At 38.0% G+C, this 20,276-nt stretch overlaps 2 protein-coding genes across 2 annotated transcripts; one reads left to right on the top strand and one right to left on the bottom strand.

Moving 5' to 3' along the window:
* Positions 1 to 1,732: 1,732 nt before the first annotated feature.
* LOC110923580 (ethylene-responsive transcription factor 13) lies at positions 1,733 to 2,572 on the top strand. Its single transcript, XM_022167654.2, has one exon. The coding sequence runs from the start codon at positions 1,820 to 1,822 to the stop codon at positions 2,420 to 2,422; it is 603 nt and encodes a 200-aa protein (XP_022023346.1). The 5' UTR covers positions 1,733 to 1,819; the 3' UTR covers positions 2,423 to 2,572.
* A 15,058-nt stretch (positions 2,573 to 17,630) lies between these two features.
* On the bottom strand, positions 17,631 to 18,341 carry LOC110924917. The gene has a single exon (XM_022168892.1). It carries the CDS (start codon positions 18,339 to 18,341, stop codon positions 17,631 to 17,633), a length of 711 nt encoding a protein of 236 aa, XP_022024584.1.
* Positions 18,342 to 20,276: the final 1,935 nt, after the last annotated feature.

Genomic DNA, 20,276 nt, shown 5'->3' with positions numbered 1-20,276 from the left:
GTGACGATGTGATTTTGAATGCCCATTTTGTAATTACGTGATTTCATTATAGTATTTTATTCGAAAACCACACAAAGTGATTACGTAGTTACGTAAAAACAAAAACATGTAATACATAATATTTCATATTGAATACTTAATATTTAAGTTCTAACCACGTCGTCATCATCATCATCATCATACTCAGTAAATTCCACCAATAGCAAAGCTAAGGTAGGGTCTGAGGAGGGTAAGATGTAGACAGCCTTACCTCTACACCGTATGAATAGAGAGGCTGCTTCCAGTGAGACCCTCGGCTCAATAGTAGTTTTGCATCAAGCCTTGGACATAAGGCACATAACACTCAGCAATTGGGACAAAAGCCGGTTAGTGCATGTACCCCCTTGTCTTTCGGCTATCAACGCCACCACATGATGCATGATTAACCGTCTCTCGCTTTTTAATGTTATTTTCGCAAAATTAGTAAAATAACGTTAAAATTAGTGCACTTTCACTTTTACCCCCCGAGGGCTCACACATATATACATTATATGCGCATACCGCAAGTGAGGCGTTAAGTTCTAACCACGTATTAAGGATAAATTATATACAAAACATTAGCCAAATCAACCTATAATAACCATATAATGTCGTATATTAGAGATTTAATCACGTAATAAACCATAGATATTCAAGTTCTTATTATTGAATGCGTAATCACATAATAAGCATAGTTGTAAAAATCATATTGAATATGTAATCAAGTAATAAATTTATATTGAATATGTAATCACGTGCTAATTTATGTTGATGTGTAATCATGTAACGGATATTCAAAATAACGTAGTCATGTGTTGGGTATTCAAAATCACGTAATGGACTAATTAGTATTCAAAATCCTGTAAACTTTTTTAAGAAAACCATGGCAATTGGTTGCTCGAATTAAAAAGAATGAAATACTCGTTAATATGGTATAATTTTTTATTAATATTAACGTATGAGAAAGTATAGCCGTTTAAAAATAAAAAAGGAAAGTTATTCTCTTAAGAAATAACTAAATTACCCTCAAGTAAATGTGAGTTATCCTCTCCATGTACCTTATACTTTGTACGTGACATTTGTCTTCTACATGATCCACCATCTTAAAATTAATATTTAATTTGAGTAGTATACACATGGCTATTTATAGATAAAACTTTGACAAGTATTCTCATTGCCCATAGTTCTACGCAAACATATGAAGAAAAACAATGGTCACACGCACTCATATGAAAAGTAACCCCTAATAATATTTTTAAGAAGCTAAGCATCACATCAAGCTCTAATTCCATATGATGAACCTGGATTCTACTATTAATAACAAATCTTGCTAGGATAATCTTCAAATTATCTGAATAAAGACCTAATTAATTTGGTAATTTAATTAAATTAGATAATGACGTAGTTAATTTACATATTTATTATGTATATTCTGATCTTTTAGTTTATGTAAATAAACTATATATTTGTTATCAGTATAAAAAGAAAAAAAGATTTAACCAAAAATATCAACAATATTTTAATATAATTTAAATAATAAAATAACCCCACTTCCTCTAGTTATTAAAATTATTTTTAACACCACCACCTTTTATACATATAAATATTACAATTTGCATTTGTATGGTTGCATGGCCGACGAAAGTTCATAGCTAGTTACCATCAACACTTTATCTCATTCTCCCCACATATATATACACACCCTCATATCTATATTTCCACACACCAATTATTTCAACAACAAAATCCCAACAGAATTCAAAAACCCTAATTCAGGAATTCACACTAAAACACAAACAAAATGTTTCAAGATCAATCTTTCATGTCAGAATCTGATCTATCTTTTCTTGACTCAATCCAACACCATCTCCTCTTTGATTCCCAAATCCCAGATCTTTTTCCGGTAATAGATAGTGGATATTCCGGCAATGTTGCAACCGTAGGAGATATGTCGGTTTCTAGCGGGTTCGTGCAGCCGGTTGTGAAGCTTGAGAGACCAGAAGTGGTGGAAAACCAGGAGTTTCAAGGGACTCAAGTGGCTCAAGAGTTTAGGAAGTTTAGGGGGGTGAGGCGGCGGCCGTGGGGGAAGTACGCGGCGGAGATAAGAGACCCTGCGAAGCGTGGTGCGAGGGTGTGGCTTGGGACGTATGAGACGCCTGAGGATGCTGCTGTGGCTTATGATCAAGCTGCCTATAAGATAAGAGGGTCTAGGGCCTTGTTGAATTTTCCACATTTGATTGGGACAAATATGGTGGAGCCCGTAAGGGTGGCTCCGCGGCGGAAGACGGTGATGAGGGATGTGTCGCCGCCGTCGTCGTCTTCTGAAGATGGTGGTGTAAAGAGGGCAAGGATAAGTAGTGGTAGTGATACCATGGTTGATGACTTTTGCTACAGGCCTTATTAAGATGTAATGTTTCATCAACTTATTTGATTTGTTCTATTCTTTTAATTAACTGAAACTTAATTAGCATTTCCATTTTGTTAATAAGTTTACATGTACCTAAAGGTTTTGTAATTTCTTATATTTCAATGTAATTAATTACATTCTGATTTCTTTGAATCATATTATTACTTTGAATCATATTGTATAATATGTTTTGAGGGCTTTTTTTTTTTTTTTACTAAGTACGTGTTTTACAAGGTTTTTATTTTTATTTTTATAAATCGATGTTTTTCCTTTGGTATTGTAAAACTGGGGTCTTCGCTATCTAGAATAGCAAATTCGAATGATAAAAAATAAAGACAATTCAAATTTAGTACTTATTATAACAAATTCATCTAGTTTTGATTTCTTTCAGTTTTGCTTTACAAATAATTTAGTTTCTAATAATAGTTTTGCTTTACAAATAATTTAGTTTCTAATAATATATGTAATCATAGATATTTAAAATAATTTAAATACATAGTTTTGTTTAAATTTTTCTATATTTTATTTTTATTGTGTGTTTGGATCTTTTAAGTTTCAATATTACATATTATTAGAGAAAAGCTAAATTATATGTTCAGTAAAAATTTCAGAGAAAAAAAAAATATAATAATTACAAGAGATGAATTAACTGTATCAAATAGCATTAGGCCATTTCAATTTGCACTAATTTAAACTCGTTATTTTGAATAACGAATACTCCATATTTTTTTTGAACAGTAAATCACACCAAATCCGTCAACTGGCTCGAATCCTTATCTTAATGGGAGTAACACCTTAACTCTAATGGCTTTGACAATTGAATCCAACCCGGAATACCCCATATTTAAAAGAAAGAAAAGGTCAGAATCCAAATATTATTTAGAGAAATTTACGAAAATAGCCAAGAAAATGTTTGACTTACCGAAATGGCCAGCTTATGCGTCGGTGGAGCAGGGCATCACTGATTACGAGAGAGCATATGCGTCTGCACGGTCATTCATGCGTCCGCCAATGTAGAAATGACACGTGTCTTAGTGACATCATGCGTCCCATGCGTCCGTGACTCATAAAATTTACTTTTAGGAACTTTGAGGCATCCCATGCGTCCGTGACTCATCCCATCATCCCATGCGTCCGTTTGAGGCATCCCATGCGTCTGTGACTCATCCCATCATCCCATGCGTCCGTGACTCATCCCATGCGTTGACGACTCATCCCATGCGTCCGTGACTCATCTCTTGCGTCCATGACTCATCCCATGCATCTGTAACTCATCCCATGCATCCCATTTTCGTACTTGCTGCTTCATCCGTGCACGCATCCATATAAAGAATTAAGGGGCACAAGAGGGGTGATGCCCCATTCCAACGACGCATGAGCTGACCATTTTGGTAAGTCAAACATTTTCTTGACTATTTTCGTAAATACCTCTATTATTGTTGGTGCACTTGTGTCTGTACTTTGTCTGTATTCGGTCTGTATATAAACGATGTCCAAAGTTAGTCTGTAAGTTGACCAAGTCAACTATCCTCCTAGTTTGACTTGGTCAATCTGTTTGTAATATGCTAGTCTGAATCGAAGGATAGCCTCGAAGGATACTGTCGATCCTTCGAGGTAATCGAAAGATATGCTTCGAACTATGGAACTCGAAAGATTACCTTTCGAGGTTCTTGCTGATCCTTCGATAGCTTTGTATTCGAAAGATGATCCTTCGGATCATCTATCGGATCCTTCGACCAGACCTGCTGTGTATGGGTATAAATACCCATGCAGTGTGTTGGTTTCAGTTGACACAAGGCAGACACCAAGAGAGAGCATATCCGAGAGATAGAGAGGATACTCTGCTGGAAACACACACACATCCACTTTGAGAGTTTGCAAACTGATTGTAAACATTGTGCTTGTAACCGGAACCTTCATACATATTAATACAGTAGTGTTAATCGGTGAATCTTGTGTGTTTGTGTTTGTACTTGCTTCATCTCGGTTTGCCTACTAGCTTGGATTCCGCACTTGCTAGTGGGTTAGTATAACAAGGTTTAGGTTCGTAATCCTCCGCGAAAAGGGACCTACAAGTGGTATCAGAGCTTGGCTCTTTACCTTGTTTAAAACCGGGTTGTTCAAGTTCTTTGGTGTGTTTGGACACTTGGTTTAGCACCCGTTTTTGGTAGTTTTCTGCATAAAAACGCGTTCTAAACCTTCGGGAGTGTTCAAGGTTGGGTTGGGTAACTTGAAAACTTGTTTTTAAGTGTCTTGGAAAATTCCGGCCATATCTCCGGTCAGTATTCCGGTGAACAGGTTCTGGATAAGATTTCCATTTTTGGCATATTTTATTTCAAAATCGGAGTTGGTAAGGAAGGTTCAGTCTGACCATTCCTTTTTGCCGAAAGTTGGCTCACCAACCACATCAACTTTTCACCAACCTGTCGTACTTTTGTCAGTGTGTCAGACCGTCGAACGATAACTTTCGAGCTCGAAGGATCATCCTTCGAGTCAAGGAATCTTTTCGATAGATACATCCTTCGAGCTACTGTTCATTACGAAAGATAAGGATCCTTCGTGTTGGGTGAATCTTTCAAGGTTATCTTTCGAGGTTATTGTTCGAGCCATCAACAGTGATCCTTCGAACACTGTTGATTCTTCGAACAAGTGTCGTCTTTCGAGACCTGTGATCGAAACATAAGGAGAATCTTTCGAAATCATCTTTCGAAAGATAAGGATCCTTCGTATAGTCAATCTTTCGAAGCCTATCCTTCGTGGTCTTTGTTCGAAACTCAACAAGGATCTTTCGAACCTTGTTGATCATTCGAACAAGTATTGATCTTTCGAACAGGTTGCATCTTTTGATTCATATCTGTTTTTGCACTTAACAGTTTGTGGTGTGTAGGTTTGGTACTTATATTTGATCAAAATGAGTTGTACTAGTCCGTGGGATTGGAGTTTGGACTCACGATCCAATCAAGAGCTAGTCACTGCTGCAGATTGGGCAAAGAGTATGATTCCACAGCCATCAATCAGTCCAAGTCAATGGGCTTTGGTATCCAATCAAAGTCAAAGTCTTCAGAACCTTCTGATTAGTGAGAGTGAAACTGGCAGCAACAATCGTCTACCTAAGTTGAACCATATGAACGATTTTCCATCATGGAAAAACCGTTTTCACACATATGTTCAAGGGCAAAGCACTGATCTTTGGACGTGTTTCATCAATGCGTTCAATACTAATCTTGAAACTGCTGCGTCAACTTCAGAGGGTTATGCCAATATGCTTGAAAATGACAAGAAGGCTTATGAATTGGAGAAAAAGGCCTTTGCCACACTTACTCAAGCACTCAACAAAGACATCTACCATCAGTTCTCATATTGCAAGTCCACGAAAGCATTGTGGGATGCCTTAGTTGCTAGAGGAGAAGGCAATGCAGCTGCTCGAAAATCTCGGCATGATTTGTTGAAGAAAGAGTTTGAATCCTTTCAGTTTTTGGAAAACGAGACTCTGAATGATATGATCACACGTTTCTATCATTTGATTAGTGAGATGTGTGCTTATGGAGTTGTCTCTACTCAACAAGAGATGGTGAGTAGATTTGCTGACGCCTTACCTCCAAAGTGGAGTTCTTTCATTGAACTGTTGAAGCATACTGGAACTCTAGATCAAGTCAACATCTACGAGTTCATTCAAAAGCTGGAACATAAAAATGATGAAGAAATTAGGAAAGCAAGGCGTGCCCCAGCTCCTCAGAATACATAAATGTATCTTCCAGGATTCGATGCTTTGGCAAGATCCGCTGCAGCTCAGCAACAGCAACCTAAGCTGCAGACTGCATTTGTGTCCAATACAAGTTCAAGTTCCTTTCCATTTCCTCAATCAACAGCTGCTCCACCACAACCTCAATTCGATCCGAGGTCCTACATTCCTGTTCCAACACAGCCACAACCACAACCTCAACAACAACAACAGCAAGCTCACTATACAAGCAATCCTCAACCTCAACCCCAAAGTCATCACACAATCCGAGTCGACAACTCAAATCTTTCACACCTTAGCATTGAAGTTGCTAAGGAACATATGGAAATTATCAACACCATGGTCAGTGCATACTGTGGTTTGGTAGCAGGTCAGCTTGGAAACATCAACATGACCAATGAAGATTATGATCAGATCGACAAGGAAGAAATGGAGTTGATGGATATTAAATGGGCTTTTGCTAGTGCGGTTAGAAGGGCAAAAGATTTCATGGCACGAACTGGAAGAACTTCGTTGGAAGGAAAGAAAAACACGAAGTATGGGTTTGATATTAATGCCGTCACGTGCTTTAACTGTGGCGAGAAAGGGCACTTTAAACGTGAGTGCACTCGACCAACAAAACACGGCAATCACAACCCTTTCAGAAACCAGACGAATGTGAATGCCCAACAAGAAAACTGTGAAAGGAGGATGGTGGCAGTGAATAACAATCAGGGACAGCCTGGAACTACCAATCACAATCGGGCTTTGGCTGTTCAAGCTGATGAAGGATGTGACTGGTCAGTGCAGTTTGGTGAAGGAGATCAGGGAAGTGGAACTGCATTGTATGCTAAGGTCATCGAGCAGGTTCATAAAGAAGAATCTTCTGGGAGCGATGACAGTTCTGGTTATTCTGGCAGTTCGGATGAAGAAGGCTCTGTTTCTGGGGATAATCACTCAGAGCCTGATGAGGAGGAAGAAGGTGAAGATATTCAGGATCTTCTGAATGAAGCTGATGAGCTTAAATGTCAGAAATCAATTCTGATTAGGAAGGCTGCTGCTACATCAACGGAAATGGAAAAGCTATTTTCTGAAGATGGAGCTTTTTCTTTTCAAACTGCCTTTATGGCAAACGGCTCAGCCTCTACTAGTCAGGTAACTTCTGAACCACCTGCTCCTAGTATTTGTAAATCATGTGCAGAGATGAAGCTTGAATCAGAAAAGCTTCATAGTCATAACCAGAATTTGGTTGTTGAACTGTCGAAATGCAAAGAGGCAAACATGGCTTTAACCCGGAATGAAAAAGAATTTAAATCTGTAATAGAAACTTTAAAGAAAAATGTGTCCGAGGTTAACAAAGTAGTTTACCACAAACAAGTGAGTATAAATGAGTATATTAACATTGTGGAAGAAACTAAAAAGCAATTAGCCATTGCCCAATGCGAACATGATGCGATCAAACAGAAATTGGATAGTTATTCTAACTCCCAATTTGTGCTTGATCACATCATCGATGTTCAACAACTAAAGGGAAATCAGAAAGGCATAGGGTATAATAAATGTCCACCCCCTTTGATGAACAACTATACCAAGATGCCTGACGAGGAAGAAATGCCTCGGTATGAACCCAGTGTGCCTCTTGATGTTGAGGAGTTTGCTACTGGCCTTGGGTTCAAACCGGAAAATTCTTCAAACACAGCCTCTAAGGAACAAGAAACTTCACCATCCATGAAGCAAAGTCCTCCAATTATCGAGGACTATGAGACATCGGATGATGAATCAGAAGTGGCTGTAAGTGATCAGGATAAATCACTTAGCAAAATGAAAGGAGTAGATATTCCACGAGAGAATCACATCCTTTGTGATCCTGATACTCCTGAGGTTCCATCTGTCAAGAAGCAAGTGATTGATCCTGTCAAGGTTGATAAGACAAGTGTGTCTACTGTTAAAAGCAGTAATGTGTTGTACACTTTGGTTGGAGATAATAAAATCTACTCAGATCATGTTTTTCCAATTAAAAATGTAAATAAATCTTTGATTGACAAAGTCTTTGAAGACAATACAAACAAATTTTTTGGAAAAACACTTCCGGGAATTGTGGTAACACAATGTGATCAAATTCCTAAGGCTGAGATTAGAAAACAGTTTGGTAATCAAAAATCTCCAACCACTCAACAACCGACTGCTTCTAAGGGTAAACAACAACAACGAGCTCCAAAGCCAAAGGCTAAGGTTGAATCAAAAGGAGCTCGTTACACAAAGAAAGGAAAAGATGTTAAATTTGTAGCATCAAAAGGTACAGATAAAATTGAGACTTTTGAAAACAAATCAAACACTGATTTTGTACAACAAGTCAAGATTTTGAAACGTAACAGTGATAACAATTACACCCAACACACAAACGGGTGTGATGAAAGAGCAAGTACCTCAGGTTCTACAAGTTCAACATCTGGTAGTCGATCAAGTTCTCCTAAGTCTGTTGAAAGGAGAACTTGTTTCAAATGCGGAGAAATTGGGCACATTATCAGAAATTGCCCAAATGCTCCGAAGAAGAAATTTGTTGAGAAAACTCCACCTGAAACAGTTCACCCTCAACGTCGATCAGTTTCACCTAAACATGATAAACGAACTGTAAAAGAACAAGAAACTAAACAACGACGTAAAAACATGAAAACTGTTGAAAAAGCTTTAAAATCTGAAGTTAAAACAGTTCAAAAGGAACCAAGAGTGTCACAACCTGTAAAACCAGAATCTTCAAAAACTGGTAGGCAAAAACGAACTTGGTTACCTAAGTCGGGTGACAATTCAGGGGGAGCAATTATTCTTGAAAACAATCAAGAGATAGAGCTTACGTTTCGTGATGCCAAGGGACGACCCAAGACCACTAAGGCTTGGGTCCCCATTCTCAACTGATGTGTTTAATTGACATGTGCAGGATGTTCTAGGAGGAACTATTAATAGTCATTGGATTGTTGATAGTGGAGCATCCAGGCACATGACTGGCGACTTACGGCTCCTATACGACGTGAGAAATATTAGAGGAGGGTATGTTGCTTTTGCGGGTGATAAAGGTGGGTACATCACTGGAGAAGGAAGTATCTCCAATGGTATCGTGTGCTTTGATAAGATCAATTATGTGAAGCAAATTGATCACAATCTTCTAAGTGTGTCGCAAATCTGCGATAAAAAGTTCTCAGTGATTTTTGATGACGCTGGCTGCTATGTGCTGAAACCTGGATTCAAAATTCCACAAGAATGGATTCTCTTATCGGCTCCGAGAGTTAATGATCTTTATATTCTCGACATGAGCCAGGCGATTACAACATCTGCACAAGTCACTTGTTTTGTCTCAAAAGCCACAGAAAAGGAGTCTATATCTTGGCACAGAAGAATGGGACACATTCACTTAAGAAAAATGAACCATTTGGTGAAAAATAATCTTGTGAATGGTGTGCCTGTGAGAAGTTTTCATCTACAAGATATCTGTGTCTCGTGCCAAAAGGGGAAACAAACAAAGAAGTCTCACCCTTTGAAGAAAATCAACACTGTCAGCATGCCTCTCGAACGTCTTCACATGGACCTTTTTGGACCTATGAAGCACAAGACAACGTTTGGTGATGCTTATTGTTTAGTAGTTACTGATGACTACTCTAGATTTTCTTGGGTATCCTTTATGGCACACAAGAGTGAAACTCCTGGCATCCTCAAGGATCTTCTTACAATGTTGGAGAATCTCTATACGTTGAAAGTGAAAAGGATCCGAAGCGACAATGGAACTGAATTCAAGAATCAAGTTATGGATGAGTTTTGTACTTCTAAAGGCATTCTTCATGAGTACAGTTCTCGTTATACTCCACAACAAAATGGTGTCGCTGAGAGGAAGAATCGGACGATTATAGAAACTGCAAGAACAATGTTAGTAGAGTCGGAACTCCCTATTCAATTCTGGGGGGAGGCTGTATCGGCTGCATGCTACACGTTAAACAGAGTTCTTACAGTAAAGAGACATGGCAAGACTTGCTTCGAACTCCTTCAGAAAAGGAAACCGGATCTTTCTTACCTTGAACCGTTTGGTGCTCCATGTACTATGATTGAGCCGGATGGAAAGTTTGGTGCAAGAGCTATCGAGGGTTTCTTCCTTGGATATGCTACTCTGAATTTTCGTGTTTGGAATCTAGCTACCAAAAAGATTGAGCTATGGAGCGAAGTTAGGGTTCAAAGGTACACGAGTCCTGTTAGGGCTCCGGGTGATCAGTGGATGTTCGATTATGATGGGCTATTTGACTCCTTCAATCTGCCAACCTTTGACGAAGAATCAGCAGCGGCTCGAATGTTATTGGAAAGTGACAACGCTGCTGTCTCGCCTTTGGTTAGACCTATTGTTGTTGACCCTCAAGTTTCTTCGTCTGTCAACAATATGGTTCAAAATGAGGTTTATGAAGATGCTGCCGATTATAATGACTCTTCTGAAGATGATGAATATCATGATGCAGCTGAAGGATCTTCGGCTCCAGCTGCTCCTGTTCAAGGTGCTTCTGTAGATACACCTCATACGCAGAATGTAGACACTGCTGAAGGGAATGCATCCACCTCTACCCACATTCCTGGTGTGGAGTTGGTTGTTGATCTTAATCTTACCAATTTGGGTATCAATGCTCGCGTGCCAGATAATCCTGAAATGCGGATTCACGATACCCATCCCCAGCAGAATATCATAGGAGATGTCCATCGCGGTGTGCAGACGCGTAACCAGCTGAGAAACAACCGGAATGCTGGTTTGTATTCAGCTATAAGAGAATCTGGTCAACAAAATGACTGGTCCTTCGCGTGTTACGTGTCACAAGAAGAACCAAAGTCGTGGAAAGAAGCATTGAAAGACAGTGCTTGGGTTGAAGCCATGCAGGAAGAATTGCAGCAATTTCACAAGCTTGGTGTTTGGAAGCTTGTTGAAAAGCCTGAGAACTACAAGAAGATTGGCACTCGATGGGTCTTCAAATGCAAGAAAGACGACCGTGGAGTGGTTATTCGGAACAAAGCTCGTTTAGTCGTTCAAGGTTTTCGTCAGATAGAAGGAATCGACTACAACGAAGTCTATGCACCAGTTGCACGTCTGGAAGCTATTCGGATCTTTCTGGCTTATGCCTCATTCAAAGGATTCAAGGTTTACCAGATGGACGTCAAAAGTGCATTTTTACATGGTGTGGTTGAAGAAGAGGTATATGTCGAACAGCCTCCAGGTTTTGAAGATCCTGTTCATCCCGATCGGGTTTGGTTGCTCAACAAAGCTCTCTATGGTCTTCATCAAGCGCCACGAGCTTGGTATGCAACCTTATCTACATATCTGCTGGAGAACGGTTTTCGAAGAGGTCTTATCGATTGTACTCTCTTCATCAAAGAACAAGATGGAGATCTTCTTCTGGTTCAGGTATATGTTGATGATATTATTTTTGGTTCTACTAATGATGTTTTGTGTAGGAATTTCGAGCGCATCATGCAGGATAAATTCGAGATGAGTGCTATGGGGGAAATGAATTTCTTTTTGGGCCTACAAGTGCAACAAACGGAGTCTGGGATATTCATCCATCAGACTAAATATGTTGGAGACATCTTGAGCCGGTTCCAGATGTCCGATGCAACGCCCATTGGTACCCCATTGCCAACTAATCACGGAATTACTCCTGACTTGAAGGGTGAACCTGTTAGCCCTTCATACTATCGCGCGATGATCGGATCCCTTATGTACCTCACAGCATCAAGGCCAGATATAATGTACCCAACGTGCCTACTTGCCAGATATCAAGTTAACCCGAAGGCCTCACATCTTGCAGCTGTCAAAAGGATTTTTCGTTATTTGAAGGCTTACCCCGACACCGGTCTGTGGTATCCTAGGGATAATAACTTTGACTTGGTCGCATTCAGTGATTCTGATTTTGGCGGATGTAAAATCGACGGCAAATCCACAATGGCTGGATGTCAGTTTTTAGGAAATCGCCTAGTCACATGGCAGTGCAAGAAGCAGACGTGTGTCGCTACATCAACATGCGAAGCTGAATACATTGCTGCCTCAAGTTGTTGTTCACAAGTTCTTTGGATCCAACAACAATTGCGGGACTACGGTTTTGAATTCCTAACTACTCCTATTTACGTTGATAATTCTGCTGCTTTAGATATCACTAAAAATCCTGTGCAGCATTCAAAGACCAAACACATCGAAATCAAATATCACTTCATACGTGATTGCTTTGAGAAAAGGCTAATCGATGTTGTTAAGGTCCACACCGATGACCAACGTGCCGACTTATTTACCAAAGCTTTTGACAAATCCAGATTTGACTTCTTATTATTGGTAAATGGCATTAAGGTCAAGCAAGAGTAAACCAACATCGGAAAATCATTTTTGTAAATATCTTTGTGTGTTTTTAAATTTCTCTTAGTTTATTGATTTTAGGGGGAGTAAATCCAAAAATCTGAAAATCCAAAAACATCGAAAAATTCAAAAACCACAAAAACAATAGAAAAACAAAAATGAGTTTCCTGGAGAGCAAAAGAGAAAATGATAGTACATCAGTGGTCTATCCAAACCTCTTTAAACCTTAAATGAAAAACGATAAGCAGCTCTATATAAGATGTATCGGTAGGCTCACAATCATTTTAAAGTGTGCAGGGTGATATAAATCTTAATCGACTGAAGACCAGGTGGGAACCATTCATTGGCATATGGTCTTAGTACCGAAATTTCGTTTGATAGATTGCCGAGGTTCTGAGATATTCGGTCTTTATGCTGCTTATCATCTGGGTATCATGGTTGTATCTTTTACCGAAAAATAACGGGGACGCAAGTCTAGATCTTCCATGATACTATACATACGTGTACATATTGCATACTGCATTCGACCTCAATAAGTGATAAACAATCACATGTCCAAATAAATAAGTGATAAAATATCACATTTATCCGGGTGTCAAGTTCGTCTCTCTGCTGTACGGAAGTACTGACCTGTTCACGGACTTGCACCTGTGCCCTCATGCATACGAAAATCAAGTTCCTCATCAATAAGTGATTATGTCACATAGGGCTTGTTTTCAAATCAAAATAAGTGAGTATCTCACATTTTATACGGTCAAACAGATGATAATCGGTATACTCACCGGTAAGATGAACTCTCGTGCATACCTTGATACGGGAATGTGTCGTGATGTGGATGAACACCGGTCGGATAGTATAAATCATACCTTAACGTATCCCCTCGCCATGATTACATCTGATAAGTTGAGCTTAAGTGGACAACAATACCGATAATTGTTATAGGATGCTTATCTTAATATTAACTAACTGAACAACAAGAGTGTTTTGGCATGACCGTACACTGATATGATTCTCTTACCCTCGAAACTCGCGAAAAGAATGTCTGTATATAGTTATTTACTGCTTAACTTTTATTGTTTTTCTTTTAAACAGTTTCGTCGTTTGGTGCATATCAGCACGACATTAGCGGTGATGTCGTTTGATAACACTCAAAGGATTTTAAACTTGTTGTCTTTTAATTTCAAAAATACCAAAAAGATTTTAGGTGTGTTTTAATATAAACTTTATAAAAGCCAAAAAGATTTTATTTCTTCTTTATTTTCGATCGTACGATGTTGGAGCTCGAGTCTTCGTTACCTGAAACCTGACTGAAAACCGAACTGACTAAATCTTCATAAACGGTCGAAATTTGCATGTTTTGAAAGTTAAAGACTAAAATTGACAAATTTATTAAACTTTCAAACTGTCGGACGGTGTTTGATTGTGACATGGTCATTCGTGTGTCATTTGTTTATACTATATTCCAAGCAGTTGTTCTCATTACGCGTTTAGATTTCTTGCATGTGCAGATTTTAAAGGCTAGGAGAACATGGTCGATGACAAGCTTTGGAATGAAGACACGACGAGAAGGCGCTCAAAAGATGAAGATGATCGAGTTGCCGCTGTCCATCATCAACACCACCAGGATCTCACTTCATAAAGTTAAAGTATTTCACGAGCATGACCCAAGGGGGAGCTTATGTTAAGGGGGAGTTTGTTAACACACTTCCTACATAATACGGGTAGTTTGTTGATACACTCTCTGCTTTCAAGACGTGAAGACTTTGAAGATCCTCCGACATTGAAGACTTGAAAGGACATCAGAGTTTTGGGAACTCGAAGACCAAAGACCGTCGAAGTTCGAGACGAGTCTACAACTATAGAAGATAAAGACAAAGCTACAGCCAAGGGGGAGTTTGTTGGTGCACTTGTGTCTGTACTTTGTCTGTATTCGGTCTGTATATAAACGATGTCCAAAGTTAGTCTATAAGTTGACCAAGTCAACTATCCTCCTAGTTTGACTTGGTCAATCTGTTTGTAATATGCTAGTCTGAATCGAAGGATAGCCTCGAAGGATACTGTCGATCCTTCGAGGTAATCGAAAGATATGCTTCGAACTATGGAACTCGAAAGATTACCTTTCGAGGTTCTTGCTGATCCTTCGATAGCTTTGTATTCGAAAGATGATCCTTCGGATCATCTATCGGATCCTTCGACCAGACCTGCTGTGTATGGGTATAAATACCCATGCAGTGTGTTGGTTTCAGTTGACACAAGGCAGACACCAAGAGAGAGCATATCCGAGAGATAGAGAGGATACTCTGCTGGAAACACACACACATCCACTTTGAGAGTTTGCAAACTGATTGTAAACATTGTGCTTGTAACCGGAACCTTCATACGTATTAATACAGTAGTGTTAATCGGTGAATCTTGTGTGTTTGTGTTTGTACTTGCTTCATCTCGGTTTGCCTACTAGCTTGGATTCCGCACTTGCTAGTGGGTTAGTATAACAAGGTTTAGGTTCGTAATCCTCCGCGAAAAGGGACCTACAATTATTTAACTTCTAAAAACATTTTTGTTTTAATGATTAGGGAAAAAATGTATGTGTTTTACTTTGTGCTCTAACTTAAACTCTTATCTCATCCACTATAGTATAGGTATAACAATCTAGGCTCTATAAAATTTCCTTGTTTAAGTCATTTAGTTTGTTATTTGTGTTTGTGTTCGAATCTGGAAAGTACAAGATTATTTGCCGATAACACAAATCCAATCCATCTTGGTTGTTAAAATCCACTCTTATAAGCTCTACTACACACATCTCTACATCATATCTTTGTATCGGCTGCACGCTTATTACTTCTTTTATCGCAAACATAAAAGCATCACCATCATTCTCATCCAAAATACCATCAACACGTTTGTTTGTGGATGGAAGAAAAACTTCACAGTTAAACGTGCTTCATAGAGAATTTTCAAATTGGGTGATATTTAGTCAAGTCTCGGCATTAGCTCTCGAAAAACAAAACGCACAAACAATATTGATTGGTATGATGTAGAGTGGTGATATGCCAATAAACTAGTGGTGGAGTGTAAGGGAGAGACCTGGTGTTTCAAATGACCTAGGTTCAATTCCTGCCCTCAACATTTAGTTTCTGCGGCACCTGGTAATGATGGGAAACTAGGTGAGTAGGCGGCGATCGCTAGTTCGGCCCTAGGTGAGGGTTTTCCTCAGTTCGTAAGGCGAATATATCCTGATGTGGTGAATTTCGCCAGTAGTTCATTTGAAGGATTCATTGGTCGTTCAAAAAAATTGTTGAGGGGTCATATATGATGCTAGATTGACAATGATATATCTGGACTACATTGATGATGTTGTCGTTTTGATTAGCTCTCTTAATTGATGACCTCTCTAATAAATACCTAATAAGGTGGCTAAGCAAGTTCCCTAGCCCTCATCGTTTTCATTACACTTTTCTTTTCTGTCAAGTTCCTTCTATATTATGTTTAAAATCTATGTGTTTAATTGTTTAAACACTCAACTTATCTTTCAACGTTATTTTAGAATCTTTATTTCTTATAATAATAAGATATGGTTGCCACTTGATCACAAGCAAACAATATAATTTGTCTAACACTTTTAGTTGGTTCTACTTTGGCATATGCATGATGTAACTCATACATGCAGCCTTCAGCCTTCTAGAAAATACCCAAACATAAGTTTAATTAATTTATGCAACTGGGATAAGATACAGACCCTAATATGTGTTACTAGCAAGATAAATTGTTTTTTTTTTTTAAATGTAAAACGGTGTTGAAAATGTCGAAAAAACCATGCAAGTTACATGAGTATATGAGGGTATTACTACCTAGTCAGGTTTATATGAAAATCCTAAAGAGGTGAATAGATAATTATCTTTTTGTGCATGGCATTATAATTATAGCTTAGTGGCATTTTGGGGTGAGATAAGGGTTAAAGATCAGTAGGTTTTAGGTTCGATTTTCACAAGGGGGTTTTTCCTAGATTTATTGGGTTTCCTTCTAAATTGGTGTATAGGCATTATTGCCTAGTGGAGATGTATATGATCGGCTGGTTTCGCTAGTGGTACGATGATACTTCAGTGGTATGTCACTGATCCAAATTTGTCTTTCATAAAAGAAATGCATTCCCAACACAATACCTCATTAGCAGTAGCTAATATAACATTGAACGCCAACTCATCATAGCAGCAGCAGCAGCAACAACAATAATCACTTACTTTATATCACTAATATGACAAATTGAGAATGATCACCAACTCATTTCACTAAGGTAGTAAGGTGGTATTGAAAGCAGATACAAGAAGTGTATAATATGTTGATAGTTAACAATTAAGCTCACAATCTCGCATCTTCTAATCCAATAATTGATCCTGATGACGATGATAATAATATGCTAATGAGTTTTTGCTTTTGCAAGAGATGACTATTAAATTCTACGAGGTGAGGGACCTATAAGAAAGTAGAAATCTAGGATATCAAAGCTAACTAATGGTGAAAGAGGCAAAAACCTCTTTGATAAAATTCAAATTTGAACAAGTGAAATTAACTCTTAAAAAGAGATCAAAGCTAACGAAACACCAAATAATTTTTTTTTGACGGCAAATTTGGATCACTGACAGATTACTGGAGTATCATCGTGCCACGAGCGGAACCACTCGATCATATCCATATCCACTAGGCATAATGCCTATACACCAATTCAGGAGGAAAGCCAATAAATATGGGAAAACCACCCTTGTGGGAATTGAACCCAGGACCTATTGATCCCAAAGCCTTATCCCACCTCCAAAATACCACTAGGCTATAAAGCCATGGGCGAATCACCAAATAACTAATGGTCAAACTTCCAAATCTAGTTTTGCAGTGTTGGTTCTTTGTAGAAAACTCTACCCAGGATTTATTTTTATATAAGGGGACTAGCCTAAGGACCCGTGTAGTCATTGCAAAACATACGGCCAGTGGAAATTGCCTCCTTTGAAAAGCAAAAGGAATCTTTTTATCAGAAGGGATCAAGTTTAATCGAGGTATATATGTGCAACTACCAATATTTGCACCAGATATTATCTCGGCTTCTATTACACTGTTGTGCAGCTTTTTTACCTATAGCCTTGTACCGTTGATCCATTCCGTTGATCAATATTTCGTAATAACATTACTGGAACACCAACTTTAAGGATTAACCTATGATTTGGTAAGTCTGATATTTTAAGACCATTGAGCACATCCGGAGAGTATATTCTTTGTTGTGTAGAATTTACATCTTCAGACGGACAAAGACTGTCAGAGCTAAGATACTCTTTTTCTTCACCAGGAAACATTGCTAGCAACCTGTCATAAATCTCATGAACAACATCATTTTTAGGTGCAAGTATAGCCCGCTCGCTGAAATAGTTATGGTCGTCTACATTTTCCAAGATTGATGGATAAACAAAATCAATTAAACTTGCAATTGGATCAGATGCGTCAGTAATCAAAAGATCTTGTGGTATTTCAATAGTTGCTTCTCCATCATTTGGACCACCAACGTTACCCTCACCCAAATCCAAAAGCCATTTGGCAAAAGTATTTATTTCTTCAACATCAGCTGTAGATCTTCCAACCGTTAACCTCATGTTTCTTGTTAATCTTAGCAATTTACATTTACTCCACAGATAAGACGAACATAAGGAGGCATTAACAATCTCTTGTCTCCCACCATTTGGAACAATAGGTAATATTTGTCTAAAATCACTACCAAAAACAATAACCTTGCCTCCAAACCGGATATCTGAATTGAGAGATGTGTCAATGTTGAAAACATCATTCATTGTTCTATCGAGCGCTTCAAATGCATGTTTTTGTGTACCATAGGTGCTTCATCCCAAATTATCAATTTAGTCTCATGAAGTAATTTAGAAAGATCACTTTCTAGTTTTCTATTACATACTGAATCTTCAGTAAGATTCAACGGCATGCTAAACCTAGAATGTGCACTCCTGCCACCATCTAACAACAACGATGCAATTCCACTTGAAGCCACATTTAATTTGACCTTTTGATCTAATTGCAGCAGACAATGTCTTCCATAGAAATGTTTTACTTGTTCCACCATAGCCATAAAGGAAAAAAGTCCGACCGTTATCACTGTGTACTGCTGCCATAATCTCTTAAAAACAGAGCGTTATTCGTCAGTTAACATTGTCAATTGACTATCGTACAGATTTCCAAGGTATGTTGTATCATAGGCCTGCTCCTCGTATATCAAACGACAACCTGGAATACCTGAAGACGACATATCTGGATATGGCATTTTTTCAAATCTTCGCAAAGATGAATTATTTCGCAATAAAAACTTTCCAATTTCGCACAAAACATAGTTCTTGAGTTGGTGATCTGGAATTGATACCGCTATACAATACGAAAGGAAAAAACATCATGTTATGAACAGGGAAACCATTTCATCATATTCAGAAAAATTAATTTAAATAATAATGAAAATACTAAATCATTTTTTTTTTGAAAATATAACTAATAAAATTCAGTGTAAAGAAAAGGTACCTGTCTCGATGGTATTTTGCTAGTCTGTAAACAAAATCGTCTGCCATGTATTTCCACGAACTTTCCCAAACAACCTCAGATCTAGACAAACAAAATCGTCTGCCATGTATTACACGGGTTGATTAAAGATAATATCTCATCATCATCGTCGTTTACATAAAATGTTATGAATAAATACACGTGTTGAAACGCATCAGGTAACAACCTTTTATTAACCACCAATACGCAGAAATCACAATTCTTTGAAAATCTCTTTATACACCTTTACATAAAATGTTATGAATAAATACACGGGCTGTATAAAGGAAATACTTCTGATAAATTTATCGATTTAATAAATTGTACATAGATGTAGATGCTAATATACTCACAATTGGTTCCCGTGTTACGATTATTAACATATTTTAACACCCCCAACTTATATAAAAAAACAAATATTGTAAAAATCAGTTGTCGATAGACCTATTTGCACACAAGCCAATAGCTCTTGGTAGCATAACGCCCTTCCTTAAAAGCTTGCAATGCATCCAGCCTAAACCTGCATATTTAAGTGCAATTAGAATATGTGGTTGGTGAAATGTATACCATAAGTTAGGAGTGGAACTCTTGACGCGACCCGAACCTGACACGAAGAAACACTTCATTTAGGTCGACACGGCATGACACGTATAAAAACGGGTCCGGTTCGGGTTGACCCGTATTAAAAACTGGTTGGGTTCGGGTTGAACCAATAAAAACGGATTAACCGATAACCCGTTTAAGTATTTAGAAAAAAAAACTTTTAGATTTTTTTATGATTTTCATTTTACATGGTTAGTAATAATAACGTTAGTTTTGTCCCACTATACTATATACCTATCCCACTTATACTCACCATTAAACATGTTACTAATAACTCGCTTACAATCTAACAACCCGTTTATAACTTGTCAACATACTCTATTTAAAAATGGATTAAACGGGACGTGTTCGGGTTGACCTGAATTTACATGTGCGGGTTGAATAAAATAAATATTTATAGTTGTTTACGAAGAAATATTAAGAAAGAAACAATATTTGGTTCGATTTGGTTAAAGTCAAACTAATGATTTATTTAATTATTTATTTAAATTAAGTTATTACCTAACCGAGAAAGTTCATTTGGTTTGTAGAATTGTATCACGTGGTACAATCAGTTACATATTTATTAGATATAGATATGTAGA

The sequence above is a fragment of the Helianthus annuus genome, chromosome 17 (genome assembly GCF_002127325.2).
Source record: "Helianthus annuus cultivar XRQ/B chromosome 17, HanXRQr2.0-SUNRISE, whole genome shotgun sequence".
NCBI lineage: Eukaryota > Viridiplantae > Streptophyta > Magnoliopsida > Asterales > Asteraceae > Helianthus > Helianthus annuus.
The sequence above is the reverse complement of the archived record's forward strand: the minus strand, read 5'-3'. Positions and strand labels throughout refer to the sequence as shown.